Below are 18770 nucleotides of genomic sequence, written 5' to 3'. Positions count from 1 at the left end.
TTCCGCTTTGCGCGCAGTCAACAGTGGTTGTCATGAAAAGTCCGGTCCCAGTCATGGGAATGTGGAATACTGGAGGAATCCAATGAGCTATAAAGCTCTTTTTTCTTTTATAGCAACAAACAATACAAAAACACTATAGGAGTGCAAAGTATAAGAAGAATGGTAAACAAATCATTAAAATGAATATAGGCAACGTTTTAGGCAATAGCCCTTCGTCACGGGCACGCGTCTCGGCAATGTAACGTGACGTCACAGCGTACGAGAAGTCAAAATACCAGTGACGTCATCACCACCGTTTGCTCATTTGCATGCACGTGACGTCACTCGCATTGCCACTTCAGAGGGCGGGAACGTCACGTTACCGCCTCAGCAGCTCATTTAAATGCACGTGACGTCACTCGCGACCAGCGCGCGGTCTCCATGGTAACCGGCACCCGCACGCCATCCGCCATCACTCGCGGGGTTCCCAGCCCCAGCGTCTCCTCGTCGGTGACCGCGCTGCAGATCTTGGCTCGGCCACCTCAAAAATGTGAACCTGCAAGTTGGTTGCGCTGCATCCACAGCGGCAGTACACGACAGCGGCGGCAGAAGAAGGAAGGAGGAGAAGATGTTCTCGGACGCGTCGAACGAGGCGGCCGCGAGCTGCACCTCCTCGTCCTGGCAGCGGCAGCGGCAGGGCCCTCGGGCCCGGGCTGACGCGGCCGCCCAGAGCGAGCCGCCGCAGAGCCGCGACGCCGCGAGCCAGGCGAGGCGCTGCGTTACGCGCGGCTCGCAGACGGCCGCGAGCCCCGAGGCGGGCTCGCGGCGTCACGGGCGCGGAGCCACGGGTGCCGACGACGACGAGGGCGGCCTCCTGGCGTTCCTGCTCGCCGTCGAGCCCGTGCTGAGCGAGCAGCTGCGCATGAACGCCACGAGCCAGGCGTTTGACGGCCACGAGGTGGCCTGGACGGAGCGCGGAGAGGAGGTGAAGGCCTGGCGGGGTTGGTTGGGGGGGGGGCACCGCGGCTTTGCGTGATCGCGACGCTGGACGTCTGTGAACACACGAAGAGCTTCGTGGCTCGTCAGATTCCGCCAGTATAAATAAAAAAAAACACAAATTATTCTGACGCGATGCCCTCACGACTCTTGCAAAACAGCGACATGTGTCAGTCAGTACGAGGGGGCCACTGTAAAATCTCGTGTATAGACATTCCCGCTAATATTATATATGCATTATACAGAAAACACCATTTAAAAACATGCAGTACATGTCCCCTTAACAATCTCAATACACATTGCAAAGTGTCGTACTCCTCCAATGGATTGCCATTCACAGGCCCTTATCCAGCAGTGGATTGACCATGACCCATGGATGGTGATGACATCACCATATCTGTCAACCCGTACAGGTTCCTCCGTGTTCTTGTGCAGGGAAATTTGAGTTTACGGGCAAAAAACCAACATGTTTTGGTCTTTTTGTTTCTCCCTTGTGATGGGACTTTGTGGGATGAACGTTGAGATTTATAAGGAGCACGGGGTGACCAATAAGGTCTGAATTTGTCTTTAATAAGGTAGGGGCACTGATAATGGGTTGACAGGTATGTATCATCCACTAATCTCAGGACGTGTACTGTACTGTATTTGATATTTTAACAATCCCCAACCACCAACTGTAAGGAATTGAGCCACCACTTTCACCACTAATCTCAAATATGTCCTCGCCTGTATATCCGGAGAGACCATCACTTGGGTGGCCTCATCCTAAAGGTCCTCTTAAACAAATCCGCCAATTACCTAAAGAACCACTTCAGTTGCTCGAAACTCCCTTCCCCGTAGCCTCAGAAGTGCCTTTTTTTATTTACGACTAAAATTCCACTTAAACTGGCTTGGGTAAAGGGACCGTCCATAAATGACGTCACGCACCTAAGGTGGGGGGGGGTCAGACATTTGTGACGATGTGTGACTAGGGGGGGGGGGGTTGAGAAATGTGACGTCACATCAAAATGCGCAACTTTAAATAAATATAGACAACACGTTCTACTTAATTAGATAGACTTTATAATAAATGTTTTCTCCTACAACAACAGAGTGCAGCGCCACATTAAATACGCACTACAATGACAATAGTTTAAAGCGATTTGAAGCATGTTTTATTTTGGGGGGGGGGGGCAGAGCTTTGTGACGTCATATTTGAGGGGGGGGGGGTCTGACTTTTTTTGACGCCGTGGAACGAAGGGGGGGGGGTGTAAAAAAATCGTCCAAAACCGCGTGACGTCATTTATGGACAGCCCCAAAGTCTTTCCGCGTTTCTGCATGCCCCACGTTTATGGAACACGCCTACCGCCTATCTGTACACCCCTGTTCCACTCCCTTCACTCTAAATCCCTCATTGTGGCCCAATTCGACAAAACTACAGCGCTTGCTTACGCCCGTGCCTACCTTTATTCTTGTGACTCTTTGCTCTCACGCTACGTTTGCACTGTTTTTAGATTCGTCTCCTGTCTTGTTTGCGACTGTTAAAGCACCTCGTTTGTTGGGCAATATTCCTGCGGAGCCTGTAATCGTTCTCGGCAATATTGATGTGTGTTTTTGTTGTTGTTTATGGTTGCCTTTCTCACGCGCCACGGAATCTTCCCTTGTAAAATATCCGCGCAGCTGGATAAATTGGATCATCCGCGTAACAAATCAATTAAACTCGAGCTCAAACCTGTTGAGAAATAGGGTCACAAATCCGTGCGGTACCTAGAAATGGATCAACCTGTCACGCCTCATGCACCAAGGCGAGCAGGATGGGATTGGGCAAATCGGAAGCTTAAAATAAATAAGACGTGATGGGTATAAGAGTCGTGGATGTAATCAGAAAGAGGAGGTTGTGACGGGTGGGGCACACGCGGGACTGGGGACAGATTAGATTATGGATAGAGGTTCTGGAGACATGCTTTGGAGTGGCACCCGGAGGTTAGCGGTAAGGGGATGATGAGGCTCGTGCTGGTGACGAGGTGGTGATGATGATGATGATGAGACTGCAAAGGAAACTGGGGTTTAGTTGCTTTGGGCAGTGGTAGGGATTGTAGAAGATGGTGGGGATTGTAGAAGGTGGTGGGTGGAGACACAACACTACGGGACTATACAACACGAAACAAATGCCTGTAACATAAAACACACTCGTACACAAGATGAAGCAAATGCCTTACGAACACAAAATATACTACTACACAACATGAAACAAATGCCTTCCACCTCATTGATTAGAGGCGTGTGTATCTGCTTTTCTGTAGCTGTGTGTTGTGGCATTAGTGACCTAGCAGGTTGATATTGTGGCCTTGGTAACCTTGGAGGGGTCGTACACCATGGGTCGTGATTGTTGGGCCGCTATAGACCGCATCGCGCGCGTTCAGACGCACTTCTGCGGCCAGTCTGGAACGCTCTCCCTTTCGGCTTTAGGAAGCCACTGGAGCTATGCACTTTTAAGTCATCTCGATTGAAAACTCATTCTTTTAGAAGTGCTTTTTGTATTTACTTTCTTGTCCTTCCCCCCCGCCACACCTCCGATTAGCGTGGTTGGCTACGTACGGTGCGAAAGAAGTTAAACATACAACATACGTACATACCGCAGAGGGAAAAACCACTGCTGTCGATGTTCCTGATGTTATACTCTTCCCAGATCTCCTGCTTGCATGAGCTGAGCTGCGCAGAGGCGAAGACTCGAGGGCTGGCTGCGACTGCCGTCGGTTGGAGCTGCACAGGAGCCATGATTGGTGTGGCCTTTGGACGGTACGGATGCGTCAATCTCTTAACATTTCCATTTCCGCGTATTTATTCAGCAACGATGTATTATTAACGGGGTGTGTGCCGTTTAATTGATGAGCACCTTTCGTCACCTGAGTTTATTTCTGCGACAAGAGATGCCAATGAGCAGTATATATTTTTTTAGTGGGGAGTGGGTAGGACGGTCTAAATTAAACTTTTCTTATCCGTACATTAAAATTAAATTATGCTAATAATTACAGCTTGTATAACGCCTTTCATAAAATCTCAGTGCTTTAAATCAATGACAATGGGGGGGGGGAGTTGAGTAAGAAGTGGCTGAGTTAATATAGAAAAAAATAGTACAAGAGTCACCTATATATGTTTAATGTTTCTGAAACTTAATTGTAATCGTACTAAATATAATGTGTCCAAGCCGACTTACGCAACGGGGTATTTAACACTGATTTATGTTTGAGTAATATTTAGATTTTCACGTGACGCAGTTTTTTACACAATAATTTCTATTTGCATCATTGTTGTACTTTTATTTAGTTTTTGCCTTTGTCATTTTGGTGCCCTGTTAAGTCGCTCTTGCAAATGAAACTATCCTGGTCTCTTTGAATTATCGCCTGGTTAAACAAAAACATCTTGAACTTGAACATATACGAGTAGAGTATTCCCACGTTATTCACATACTTGCTATCCGCGATTTTGCCTATCCGCGAATCGCATCTGGAACTCTGCACAACTGGATCGAAAGAGAAAGTGGTGAGATAAAGTGATGAGAAAGAATGTGATGATATAAAGTGACGAGAGAAATAGAGAGAGAGACCTTTTTGAAACTATAGAAGCATCTGCAGACATTACCCGTACGATATTCGTAGAGCCAATATCGTTATCTGCAAAATTTGCTATTCATGGACATCTCTGGAACATATCCCTTACGAATAACGAAGGAATACTGTACCATTCGACAGGAGGGTAATTTGCTGAATTTGTCCCCAACAACTCTTACATTGCAGACTGAATGACGGAGATTGGACTGTGGAGAACTCGATGATCTGCTTGTGGAATGTGTGCCGGAGAGGGCTGATCCCAGACATGCCTGATCGCACATTGGATGTTCCAGGCTGCCTGCTGTGCCTCTCCTTCCACCCCACATGGCCAGCGGTCATTGCAGGTAAAAATAACACTGTTGTTAATTCTCCTTTAATATTTGTGACGTGAGAGATGCTTCCGCGGTAGAATGGTTGGCATAAGTGGCTTGCAACCGACAGGTCGCCAATCTCATTGCGTGGAATGAGATCGGCGACATTTAAACGTTCGGTTACTGGATCATATTTTCATTTTGTGAACCTGTTTTTACATTGTTTGTTCTTTCCCCAAATGTTCTTCCTGGTGGAATATCGGCATCACGTCATGAGAAAAATAATCCATAAAGAAATTTCACAGAGAACTGCAGCCCTCTGTGTCTAAGAACAAGCTGCTCGAGAGATTTTTCACAGAGATTCTTCTGAAAATCCCTTGCAGTGGCCTATTTATCTTTACACAATAGGGGGCGCACATTCCAACTTCGCTGTAAAATTGCTGTTCCTTGCATGGACGTGAAACAGTATTTTTGGAAATTATCCAAATGATGTGAAACATCAAATTTCAGGTATTTTTTTGGCATTCCTCGGTGACTGGGATGAGACCAATAACATGCTTCACTTGAGAACTTTGGTGTTTAATTCTGGGTGGCTGACATCCAGCTAATTGCTTTGACCTCTGATCCACCTAGCCACCTCGTCAATATCAATATTTTTTTGCCATATTTTTCCATGGTAAATGTTTTTGATAAGTGAATAGCAACTCCCAGATAGAGGTACAGCTGATTACGGTTAACAGAATGCTGTATGTATGCATGTTGAACTTCTGTTGCACTGTGCTTAGTCAACCGTGCTAATCGGAGGTGTTAGGTTTTATTAGTGTTTATTTTGCATGTACACGTGTTGCTTTGATAACAAGAAACATTTTCACGATTATATTTTTCTCGATCACGTATACGTTTCTACGTGGACACGTATTTGCACTACGCATTCTTTGTTGGAGCCTTAGTCCTATCTCGCAAAACAGACTTTGTTTTACATGGGCTCTCATGTAGTTATACGTATGGTTTATGCATGTGCTGTATGCATGTTTGTCCCTTGATACGTGAATGCAGGTGGTGCAAGCAGCGGAGAGGTGTTTGTATGGGACACATCGCAGGAGGAAGATCCACTCCTGGCTCATAGTGGCGTAAATGCCACTACACACCAGCAGCCCGTGACCCAGGTACAACATGGGGCAAACATCCTTTGCCCTTTCCCGTTCCGAGACGACTTAAAATTTCAGGGTGGGTGCCGTTCACGGCTGAATCTCGGCACGCGCTCGCCGTTCAACGGTAATTTCATTTAGGCAGGTATTGCGCCGTTGTTTTTAAAGACATCGCGTACTCACCATAGAGAACCGCAGCGACACTCTCCGATAGCTGGCGCCAAACTATGCCTCGCTCTCTCGCATGGCCTTGTGGGAGCCTCGGTACCGATAAAGTTATTTAAAAAAAAAATGTTTGTTTCTTTTCCGGCTCGAGGTGGGAATGGTTTAATGTCAGGCAGGGTTAATCCATATCTCCAAATATAATAACCTAAAATAAGTACCTGTATGTAATAATTTGAACTCCTTTGTCATTCCACTGCTGGATGAAGGCCTCCGCACACTGTGGGAGTTGTTTGACCATACTTCTCCAGGTTAGTCTGGGCGAGTTGGTTAAGTGGTGAGCAGGCCTGGTTCATATATCACTTGCCATTGATGTTAGTAGTGGCCAAGAATCAAACTTGGGTGGAAGGGGTTAATAGCGCAGTGCACTAATCAGTGCATCACTTCTCCACCCCAATCATAGCCTGACACCGCTAATAAGGATTATTCTACAGTGGAGTGAATTTTAATTATGTATAACAAATACAGCCTGGAGGTGCTGTGTTTTCATTTTTTGTATTTGATTTATTTCAGCAGGAAGGGCAAATTGAGCTGTTAGGCTCTATTTCACAGGCTTCTTACGATGGTACAGATTTAAATTTTGATTTAAAGCTTTCGTGACTGCAGTAATTCATATTCTTAGCTCTTTCGGTAAAGTCACGTTGAAGGGATGAGAGAATTCTTCTGTGATGGATGGTGGTGGGAATCCGGTTTCAGATAAGCATCCGTATGGGTAGCGTTCCTGTAGACAGAGTGGCTCATTGAACCATCAGGTCTCTTTTTAATTAGGACATCCAAAAAAGCTAGCTTGCCATCTTTTTCGACTTCCATGGTAAATCTGATGGCTGGATGTATGGAATTGATGTGGTCGAAGAATTGGTCTAGAGCAGGCCGGCCATGTGGCCAGATGACAAAAGTGTCATCCACGTACCTCTTCCATAAGGTTGGGCGCAGAGTGGCAGTCTGGATGGCGTCAGTCTCCAATTTCTCCATGAAAATGTTAGCTATAACCGGAGATGGGAGGGAGCCTATTGGGGTGCCCTCAGTTTGTTTGTAGAAAGTTCCATTCCAAGTGAAGTATGTATTGGTTAAACAGTGTCTCACCAGGGGGGGTACTTCAGTGTTTAGTCCTTGATGAACCAAGTCTTCAATGATTGCGATGGTGTCAGGTACAGGAACCTTGGTGAATAAGGAAACTACGTCAAAACTGACAAGCAGGTCGTCTGGGGACAGGGAAATACCCTTGATTGTCGATACCAGGTGAGTAGAATTTTGTACCGCAGAGGTGTTTTTTCCAGTGAAAGGACGCAGGATTTCAGACAAAAAACGAGCCAGTTTGTGGGTGGGGGAGTTGATAGTAGAGACGATGGGACGAAGGGGTGTATCTACTTTATGTATTTTTGGTAAGCCGTATAATATTGGTGGCCTGGCAGCAGAAGGTTTCAACGAAAACAGTTTAGATTGATCAATTAATGCGGTTGAATCAGAAATTATTTTGTTGGTTTGTGTGACGAGGCTGTTGGTGGGATCTCTTTTTATTTTTGTATAACTACCATCGTCGAGTAATTCTTTAATTTTGTTGTTGTATTCTATTTTATCCATGATGACAGTAGCATTGCCCTTGTCAGCTGAGAGGACTACAATATCATCCCTATTTTTTAATTTATATAATTCAAACGCTCATCTTTGCTGAGGTTGCTAGCTGGCATCTTAGCGTTTTTGAGGGTTGCAGCGATTTCAGATCTTGCTACGTCTGCAGCGATGTGACCCAGGCCCCTGAGAGCAACGTCTACTTGGGCAATTATATCACTAACTGGTATGTGTTTAGGTGTGACTGCAAAGTTTAGACCTTTAGCTAAAACGGATTTCAGACCATCGGAAATAGAACTGTTACTGCGATTAATTACGACTTTGTTAATATATAACTTTTTGGTGTGTGGGTCCAGTCTTTTGTTGAAGAGGACGTTAAATTTGGAAATCAGGTTGTCCTTACATTTGGTCGACATAGTAGCAGCTGAAGAGGCAGTCATATTGTCTACATGTTCCCAATCCGATGTGGACATTGTTGCCGTCAATGATAAGTGTGATTTGTAGAGTGTCTTGTCTAACTGATCTAGTTCGGTGCGTATAAGTCCGATTTTTTCTGAGATAAGAGCTAAGCTAGTTTTGAAAACAATTCGTTTCGCATTAGAAGAAGTTACAGCAGCAGAGGTCAGTGTAAATGCGATTGGTATTACCCCAGAGTCGCGGCATCTCTTCAGAAAGGTGAGAGACTCGATCAGCTGAGCCTTCTTATCCCGGAGTTTGTTGAAGGATCTTAAAGTTATGTGGAAACCCTCCCCGTAGAGGCGGTTAAATTTTGATTTAAAGCTTTCATGACCGCAGTAATTCATATTCTTAGCTCTTTCGGTAAAGTCACGTTGAAGGGAAACAATAAAATAATAAAATATATATAACAATAAAAATTCTCATGACGTTTCGACCATAACACAAACGGTCGTCATCAGGTGTGGCGGTTTGCATTAAGGTATTTTTAAACGGTGTATTTATTTATTTATTTAAAACACGTCAGCGCCACGCGCAGCGATTTGGCAGTTTATTTAGAAGGACTAGTCCATCTATATTCTGAAAAGAGGAGGGGGGAGACGAAAAATTAATGTATGCTGTCTGAAAGCCACTGTAAGCGTGAACAATCAATTAAGACCTGAAATGGTTTATCAAATCTTTCCAATGATTGCTAAGCCAGAATCCATCTTCTCGGTTGAAATTGTCTCTGTGCTTGTATATGTGGATAGCCTCATGAACGAATCTCTCATGGTAGCCAGATGGCTTACAAAGAACCTCTGTCTTGGAAAAGTCAATGTCATGTGAGCCTACTGAATTATAACAATGATCTGCCACGGCCGAGGTGTTGGTCCTACCGTGTTTAAGGTCTGCTTTGTGTTCACGAATGCGGTCCGAGACATAGCGTTTGGTTTCTCCAATGTAACTACTACCACAGAGGCAACTTAGTTTGTAGACACCAGGGTACTGTATGTCCGGAATCACATCTTTTACAGACGGAACCAGATCACGGATTTTATGTAATGTGTTGAAACGGACCTGGATCTTGTGTTTATTCAAGATTTTGGAGATCTTTTTTGTGATCCCCGCAATGTAGGGTAAAGTGATGGTTTTGAAAGGCTCCTCAAGAGGGTCCTTCTTCATGATTTGAGTGATAGCTTTGCGGATTGTATAGTCGGAGTAACCATTAGCCTTAAGAGCTTGGTGTACGTGCTTGAGTTCACTGCCTATGTGTTCCTGGTCGGATATGCATTGGGCTCTATGATACAGAGTCTTGATGAGTCAACTCGGAGCGTCATCTATGCATGCATACGTATATATGTCTGTTGAACTTTCGCAGCGTACGTAGTCAACCGTGCTAACCCTCCCTTTGGGGTCCATAACATGCACGTAGTAAGTTGATGGCCCGAGTCTGGTCATCACGAGCCTGGTCATCAATGCTACAACAGTGCTATCACGTGAAATGTTGGTATCTGCTTAATTTGGCAAAATTCCAGCTCTGAGCATTAAAATCTGGATTTCACTGTCATGTGATGAACATTGCTCTTATATGTGTTAACCAGGTCCCTTGGGTCATTCGCAAAACACGAATGTTTGCACTATCATACAAAGGAGGGAGATCCCAGCTTGATATTGCGTCTCATGACATGACTCTGACCGACAGTACATTTGGGATGAATTTTTTTTTGGGTGGGGGGGGGGGGGCATATTTTTAATAGACAAAAAAATGTGTACAATTGTGGGAAGTTATCATTTGGAGTGACACAAGAATGTGGAATTTCCAGACTCTAAACATAAGGTGACTTTTGGCCAAACATTAGAAATTGAATTACGATCTATAATTAAGTTTGTTCTGACCGAGGTCATATGTTGTGTCTTCCCCAGGTGCAGTGGGTCCATTCTCCAGGTCAGAGTCGGGTGCTGTTGCTCATGTCGGCTGGGTTGGATGGGTGCGTGATGACCTGGAGAGTGGAGCTGAGCACAAGGAAGATCACACCAAACAACAGGGTTGTGCTCCTAGCAAAGCATCTTCCCAGCACCTCCACCCTTAGCAAAGTAAGTCATACATCGAGTGGAGGAACTCAACTTTCCTACATAGAAACAAAAGTCGAAAAATCTGGCAAGCACCCAAACTTGGAAAACAAGGAATGCAAGTGACGTGGGGACTGTGCAAACCCCTGAAGACATATATTCAAGTTGTTTAATTAGCATTCGAGTCAAATGCTTCACAGTGAAATAGTCAAATCTAGGTAATATAACAAAAGACAGTACATGCAGCAAATAACATGCTGTAAAAGAGGCAATTTAACCCTCAAAGCACATCCTTCTGGCATTAAAACACATGAGCACTCAGTTAATATTTATTGTAAACACCAAATCTGAAGAAGAGTGTCACATGCTGATGGATAGGACATCTGAATGGAGAACCACGATCAGTAGATGAACATGCATTTATTTTTCGCGGTTGATAGAAAGAGGAGCACGCTTATTGTAGAAAGTATGCAGGTTAAATAAATCTTGCATACCGTGGACACGTCGCTAGACGGAATGATGGCCGATTTTCAAGAATAGTGATGAAGTGGCAGCCAAGGATTGGAGTTCGTCCTAAGAGGATAGGATCTAGACTGAAGAGATGGAGTGATGAAATCAGGTGCTCGGCTGAATTGTTGCATTTTGGAGCCGCGAGAGATAGGAGTCGCTTGTGGGTGGAGGAAGCCTTCACCCAGCAGTGGACTGACCATTGCTGTTTATGATGATGGTTCGCCACGGTCTATAAATGTGACCCCGTCTGCACGTTCTCACTTCGTGGCTATGCACCTTGAGTAACGCCTTAAAAATCTCTCGCAGTTAAAACCTGGGCTTGCTTGCGTGTTTGTACACATTGACCGCGCAGGTACAAAGTGAGCTGCCTCTGGGCATCACGGCATTCTCACTCTCGGAGGACTCATCCATGTGCGTGGCTGGGCTGGAGGGCGGGCAGGTGGTAAGGTGTCTCCTGGAGCCTCTCGAGCAACCAACTCGAAAAGACCAGCCGCCTTTAAACAGGAAGAGCCCAGCCTTGTTCCCCTTCGTGAAGCACCAAGGACCGGTGTACGCTGTTAACTTCTCTCCTTTCAACAGGTGCGGCATCCCACAGCTTTACTGTCACTGCTCCGTAGCCGAGCAGTAGCGCTCTCGTCGCTTGTTGTCAGAGGTATGCGGTTCGGAGCCCATCGGCCGCACTGTTTAAATACTGCAGGCTGTGTATTCACCTTGAATCCTTGTCTCTTCGTCTTTTACAGTGGATGTTAAGAGATCCCCTTGACATTATTTGAAAAATAGCCGGCCATGTGTGCCGGCGTCGTGGGTCCAAATTCGATAAACGATTCGCAAATGACTTAATTGGGAAAACGAAAACTGTATATTGGCAGACTAATGGTCATTTTCATGCTGGTGTTCCGTACACTTTGTTATGCAGTGAGAGCTACCACTGGGGGTGCCGCTGGTTAGACTGCAGCAGGTCAGTCTCGCGCTCTATAAACGCCAATCTTTAAAACCTTATGTATAATTTCCGAATTAGAACATTTATTTCTACTGGAGAAATACGATGAGCTATGAAGCTCTTTTTTTTACAGACGTCCAGGAGTTTTACAGATGTCCAGTTCACACGCGGTGTGTCAGTGCAAGCTGGTACTGTTACAGAATGACTCAGCAATGGTAACTATGCTCTCAGTAAAAACAGCAAAAAAATCAGTTGTCTCGGTAGATTGCGGTTATTGAAAAACAAGCTAAGGCATGTTTTTAATTGTCAAAGTAAACGTGCGTTTAGTCTGTCGACCGACGAAGCCTTGGAGTTCAATGTCGTTGAGCCTCCTTGGCTCAACGGCGACCTTTCAACAAAGGTGACCTTTCAACAAAGGTGACCTTGCAAAGGTTGAAACCCCAAATAGGTGAATTAACCAAAAACACAAAGACGATGAGATTCACGCGTAGATCCTTTCACACACGCTGCGGCTGTGTTTGCGTCCGTGTTTTTAGGAACGCGTTTCTGAGCGGCGGCATAGACGGGCAGGTGCGCGTGTTCTCAGCGCTGCTTCATGACCCCGTTCTCGTGGTGCGCGCCGCAACCTCCTACGTCCTGGCTGCTGCATGGTCGCCCGCACGGCCCCTGGTGCTCGCCGCATCAACTGCAGAAGGTAGTAGACGCTCTGACCTTGCTCCTACTGTGAAGGTCGTTAACGCTCTGACCTTGCCCCTACTGTGAAGGTCGTTGACGCTCTGACCTTGCCCCTACTGTGAAGGTAGTAGACGCTCTGACCTTGCCCCTACTGTGAAGGTCGTTGACGCTCTGACCTTGCTCCTACTGTGAAGGTAGTCGACGCTGTGACCTTGCTCCTACTGTGAAGGTAGTAGACGCTCTGACCTTGCTCCTACTGTGAAGGTCGTCAACGCTCTGACCTTGCTCCTACTGTGAAGGTCGTCAACCCTCTGACCTTGCTCCTACTGCAAAGGTCGTCAACGCTCTGACCTTGCTCCTACTGTGAAGGTCGTCGACCCTCTGACCTTGCTCCTACTGCGAAGGTAGTAGACGCTCTGACCTTGCTCCTACTGCAAAGGTCGTCGACGCTCTGACCTTGCTGCTACTTTGAAGGTAAACGACGCTCTGACCTTGCTGCTACTGTGAAGGTCGTCAATGCTCTGACCTTGCTCCTACTGTGAAGGTAATCGACGCTCTGACCTTGCTCCTACTGTGAAGGTCGTCGACCCTCTGACCTTGCTCCTACTGTGAAGGTAATCGACGCTCTGACCTTGCTCCTACTGTGAAGGTCGTCGACCCTCTGACCTTGCTCCTACTGTGAAGGTAAACGACGCTCTGACCTTGCTCCTACTGTGAAGGTCGTCAATGCTCTGACCTTGCTCCTACTGCGAAGATCGTCGACGCTCTGACCTTGCCCCTACTGCGAAGGTAGCGGAAGCAAGGTTTGAGGAAATGGGCGGAAATCAACGGAAAGCAGTGAGATTTTATTCTAGGAAACAAGGTGGGCTGTAGGTAACACTTCTATGCCTGCTGGACATCTGTGAAAAAGAGCTTTACGGCTCATCGGATTCCTCCAGCATAAATACATATTCTGATTCTAATGTGATCGTCAAAGATAAACAAAAAATAAATCACGCGATTTTTCATTGGCCTTGTTCGATATGGGAAGTATACCAGGCCGTATGAAAATCATTGATAACATTTGAAGTTGGTATTTAAAAAAATATTTTTATTTGTGTGTGTATATATAACTCTGCATTCTTAAATATGTATAATTGTTCGAGTGATAAGTGAATAAATATCTAAAACTGTTCTCTCCACACAATTCCACACAACGCTCCGTGCTTGTTTGTTTAGATGTCCAGTGTCCAGCTCGTCCGTCCGCCATGGGCAGGAATTCCACACAACTCCCCCTCTGCCCCCCCTCTCTCTATTTAAGGCCTCGATACAGAGACGTTGTCTTCTGTGTGTCTCTGTGTGAGTCTCTCTCTGTGTGTCTCTGTGTGAGTCTCTCTCTGCTTGTGTGTCTGTCTGTGTGTCTCCGTGTCTATGTTTTGTCTCTCTCTCAAATTTAGCAATCTTTGGAAGAATGCAATCAACCAGGTGGGGATGTTGACTGTTGTGTTGGCCCGACTCTGTGTTGTATTGCATTATATTTCCAAGTTTACTATCTTTGTTTTCTCATTTATTTGTACCTGATGATGGTTGCTTGTGTTGCAATCGAAACGTCGTATTGTTATTAGTTAATTTATTTTCTACGTGACTTTATCGAAAGAACCAAAGAGTAATTCCCGCAGTCACGAAAGCCTCGAATCTTGTTTGTTCTCTCCAGTTTGCCCGGGTGAAAAGTGGTGGTGCTTGTGTCCTTACTGGCTCAAACTCGGCGAACATAAACACGCTGATGTTGCCTTTTTACCGGTAGCTAGTCAGTTGCCTCCTTATAGCACTTTTGCTGCAACCATGCTCACCGTTCCTACTTCACTCGCCGTTTCCTCCACCCATGTTGAGGAACTCAGTCTCCCGTACCGTTTCGTCTCATCCACACTGTGCTCCACCACCACACTGGAGGTCACAACAATTATTTTTCCGCTTCTTCCCTCACACTTTGGAATCTCCTCCCTTTTTGTCTATGGTTACCCAAATTCTCATTACTTTTCTAAATTAAAGAAACGTATTCACACTTGATTTTTTACACATTCATTCGTGCCGTTTGCTGCTGCGTGACCAGACTTTAACATTTTAATTGGCACCAGGTAGTTAGCTACTTAATGTGCACAGCAGCTCCTTAAAATAACGCGAGTTGAATAAATGAATTCACACCGAGTGCAGTCAAACTTAATTGCCGACTTGGCGACTTTTTTCCCCAGTTTCCACTTTTATATTTTGTAAATTTGTATTTTACACCCTTCTGTCCTACAATTTTGTTCTTTTCAAAATGACCCAAAAGGCTTTGGGTGCGTCTCACTTTCCGGAGCAGGTTATAATCTGGAGCATGGATTTTATTCCTCAAACTCCAGAAACCTTGCCAACTCTACATCTCTGCAGATCGGGACTTCTGTTGCAATCCCCAAAAATCCCATAGAAAGAAGAAGGGACTTCTCCATCGCTTTCGCCATCGTCTGTGCAAAACGAAATACAAGCTACTGCCTCGGACTGTTCAATGCTGACACGCCGTGTAATGTCGACGTGTCTTTGCAGGTGAACTACTCTTATTTGACTTGGCCATTAAGGACAGTGGTCCGGTACACTGCATACAAGCAAGTCCAAGTTTGAGTCCAGTCTCCTGCCTTGCCTTCAACCCAAAGCAACCGGGACTTTTGGCAGTGGGTTTACAGTCTGGAGCAGCGCGTGTCTGGACCCTGCCTTCGGAGTTAATTGTCCCCGGAGTTCACGAGACGGATCGTCTTAAGCAGTTGGTCAGTGCAACGAGCGACTGAAGTGTTCAGACTAAAGCCTAACTAGATTCCACGTGCACGATGCACTTGATCAACGTCTCTTATTGTCGACTTTGAACATGGACCGATATTTTGGTGTTGAAAATGTTAAAATAAACGTCGCACGAATTGAAAATTCTTGAGACACACTTGGGGAGGTTTAGCACTCACGAATTGCCAACACATGACCATCAACATCACAAGATAGAAAACAGAAGCACGCAAACATAACCAGTCAAGTAAACAGATTTTATTTGTATACAGAAAACCAGGCTTCAACTTCAGTAGCAACATAGGAGCATATGCGATTTCATCCGTGCGTTTTGAGGTATCGCGATGTTGTCGTATTCACCATGACCGTTTCGATAGCCAGTCGTCACCCCTACGGCACGAATCACTTCCTGACGCTGAAAATTTCGCTGGAGAGCTTCCTCACAAATTACAGTGCCTCCCCTGAAAAACACCCAATTACAAATCACGCGAGCGACAGCACAACGCGTTGATATGCGTGCAACTCGACCCATTGGTGGAACACTGTTTAAACAAAAACAAAAGGGAACATTGCTTGACCAGCAGATATTTGTGTACATTCACGATTGTAATTGCCAGCTCAAGGAATAAGTAGTAGTAAGCATGTTGTAACCAACTTTTCTGAAATATGCAAAGGTTTGTTAAAGGGCACATTCAATGCAGCTGTGGTAAATTAAAATAGATGCAGATACAAGCATCACAACTAAATTAAAACTAAACCTTTTATTGTTTTGCCAGGTAAGATCCACTGAGATAAATAGGTCTTTTTCAGAAGCGACCTGGCCACAAATTATATCTCAACGAAGTGGCTTAGCATCGTGTGGAATTTTATAGCTGCCAAATATTCTAAATGCACGTCGATTCTAAATGTGTGGGGAATAAACTGGAGGACATGGAGAACAATCCACGCGACCACGAGGAGTGACATGCAAACTCCAAATATACAACAGGTGTCAGTGTCGGGATCGAAACCACGACCTCCTGTATACCAGGCGAGGAAGTTAATATCTCCTAGCCACCGTGATATTTTATGTAACAGATGCACGGCAAAGTGGGCTTCTTCTGGGCACGATAGCAAGTAGTCCATGGGCCAGAGCAGAAGTCAGTACCACCTAATGTAGCAAAACCTTAGCTGTAACCATGTATTTATGGCAAATAATAGTGGATTATTTTATAATAGGAGACAATTACTTTATTAGTAAATATGTTGCTTGATAACCCACTCATTTGAAATGGTCGTAATTCACCGGTATTGGTCACGTAGAGAAATTGGAGCCGATTAAGTTATGCCACCTCAGGTGGTAGTGACAAGTGAAATATCTGGCCTAGGCTCATGGACAAAAAAGCAGTTAAATGTCGGCCTCAGACTCGCTCAGTATGAATAGTTTGGGCAGCAGGTTGTAACAGCTTGCTTCGTTCCACACAAAAGTAACTAACTTAACGGCTCAGCCCAAACTATTTTAATGCTTTGGTGTTTGCATTGCCCTTGTACTGCTCGCATTTTGGCAGCCACTGGTGAGATGATGCCACAAAGGAGGCCGTCTCTGGTGCAGGCCAATCAATTTCAAGCACTGTTTGCGTTTTATACCACTAGGATGTGTGGTCGCGCATATTACCATGCCTGGCAATAGGTGTCTACTTGGGTGTCTCAACTTCTTAACACCTGTAGTTACACTTCTCCAGAGGTGTTGTCTCAATACTCATATTCTCTGCTTCTGTAGAACCCAGAAGCACAATTGTCAGCTTCAGTAAACGTTAATAGAGTATAAATTAAGGAGTTTGCTTGATCAGTAAACAATTATTAATGCCTGTACAAATGACTTTACATTCCAAAAGTCAAACACTGCAACATTACGGTATATTTTTGTTTCTGATAAAGTATGACAATTTTTTTTTTTATAAAGCTGTGCTCTTGTGGAATACTTTCATGTTGACAGCAGCGCATGACTTATTCAACTTTGCCCAATGTGCCATTGCCCATCATCATGAGTCGCGCGACGTGGTTGGTCGTGAGAAAGGAGGCGACGGCCGCGATTGGGGTTCATCTTTACGTCCGTGCTTTCGTCACCCTCCATACGGAAATGGCGCAAAAAATAACACGGGGAGGGGAATTTGTCCAGATGATTGCCGATGGAATCGCGGACTCGACAACGCAAGTTGTGCACGCACGAGACGCTCTCGAGGATCGGCACTCTAATTGGATTTAAGGTTGGCAGCATTTTTATCGCTCACCCTGTTCATCATTGAAGACAAATGCTCGGAAACACCGTGGGAAGGAACTTTCTGGGTTTTTTGTTGTTGTTGAATACTGCGAGTACAAAATACTGGTCTCATATTTTAGCTTTGAAGCCGGCAGAAAAAGCCAAGAAACTCGGACACATTCAAGTAACTTCAGAGATTCTTATGCCATTACCAAAGTACAAAATAACCACAAGTGAAAACATTTCAAAACCAGCCACAGCAAGCCAGGATTCTTTGGTTCATTGTATCTGCCCTATAAAAATGACCTCAAACTGTACGTTCATTATGGTTCACAAAGACTATTTGGGGGCATTGTATATTTAAACAAAGGGTAGGTTTTTTTTTTACAATCTTTTTAAAACAAGGCTACAAATTTTTGTTCTACTTTATAACTTGATATGGATATTGGATATAAAATACTTTTACAAAGATGATTACAAGGAAATTAAAACAAATTATACAGTGGAATTCAACAGGGTGATTTTGGCTTTTATTTGTACTTTTTACACTTATCGTTTTATCTTGATCTAATAGTACGAAAACAAACGAAGCTAAGTGACAATCCTAAAGGTCAGCCACGGTGGCACGCAAGTGATCCTTCATAACCTCGTAGCCGATTGGATTCTTCCAAGATAAATAAAGATTCTGATGCCTATGAGAAGCGTCTGTTTCCGATGTATACAGAGCATACACACTGAGATGTCAGCACGTACAACAAATGCATTAAAGCTCAACGTTAAGTGGTTATCAAAGTTATCAAAACGCACTAATAAATATTTTACAAGATGCCACATTTGCCCAAAAAGGTTTCCCATTAAAAACAATTCTCGCCCTAAAACAAAAATAAATCCGCATTTTGTATCAGGCTTGCAAACTGACCTTGTGTTTGCCTGTGCTATAAAAACATGAAAATCGCAACTAGAATTCGTACGCACAGTCGCGGAGGTTCGAAAGCACATGAGCGCGTGGATGCTGTGATTTAAAATACGCACTCTCGTAAAGGAGCATCACAGTGCACATTCTTCCAGGCCACAGTAGCGCATTAAACAGAACCTTGGACTTACACAACTTCACGTCTAAAAACACAGCCGGCTGTATAAGGCACACAGGGGCTGCTTTGCTTTATTGCATCAAGCGATGAACCATTTCTTTCTCCGTGTATGGACCGTACGTTGAATTTCTTTCGCACCGTACGTACCCAACCGTGCGAAATGTAGGCGAGAATGATGGACTTGGGTTGCAGTGCATCACAGATAAGA

The 18770-nt window shown here is 44.9% G+C and overlaps 1 protein-coding gene across 1 annotated transcript; it reads left to right on the top strand.

Annotated features, from left to right (window-relative positions):
- Nucleotides 1-400: 400 nt before the first annotated feature.
- DYNC2I2 (dynein 2 intermediate chain 2) lies at nt 401-18166 on the top strand. Its single transcript, XM_032972839.2, has 8 exons — nt 401-964; nt 3644-3753; nt 4752-4909; nt 5933-6042; nt 10174-10344; nt 11183-11409; nt 12307-12464; nt 15005-18166. The coding sequence occupies exons 1-8, from the start codon at nt 608-610 to the stop codon at nt 15241-15243; spliced, it is 1530 nt and encodes a 509-aa protein (XP_032828730.1). The 5' UTR covers nt 401-607; the 3' UTR covers nt 15244-18166.
- The last annotated feature ends 604 nt before the right edge of the window (nt 18167-18770 follow it).

The sequence above is a fragment of the Petromyzon marinus genome, chromosome 49, assembly GCF_048934315.1.
Source record: "Petromyzon marinus isolate PM22_M1 ecotype Great Lakes invasive population chromosome 49, UKy_Petmar_22M1.pri1.0, whole genome shotgun sequence".
Lineage (NCBI taxonomy): Eukaryota > Metazoa > Chordata > Hyperoartia > Petromyzontiformes > Petromyzontidae > Petromyzon > Petromyzon marinus.
The sequence above is the reverse complement of the archived record's forward strand: the minus strand, read 5'-3'. Positions and strand labels throughout refer to the sequence as shown.

Coding starts and splice junctions, on each gene's coding strand:
- DYNC2I2 (XM_032972839.2), top strand. CDS start 608: ATGTTCTCGGACGCGTCGAACGAGGCGGCCGCGAGCTGCACCTCCTCG. Junction 965..3,643: donor GGACGGAGCGCGGAGAGGAG/GTGAAGGCCTGG, acceptor TACTCTTCCCAG/ATCTCCTGCTTGCATGAGCT. Junction 4,910..5,932: donor ATGGCCAGCGGTCATTGCAG/GTAAAAATAACA, acceptor ACGTGAATGCAG/GTGGTGCAAGCAGCGGAGAG.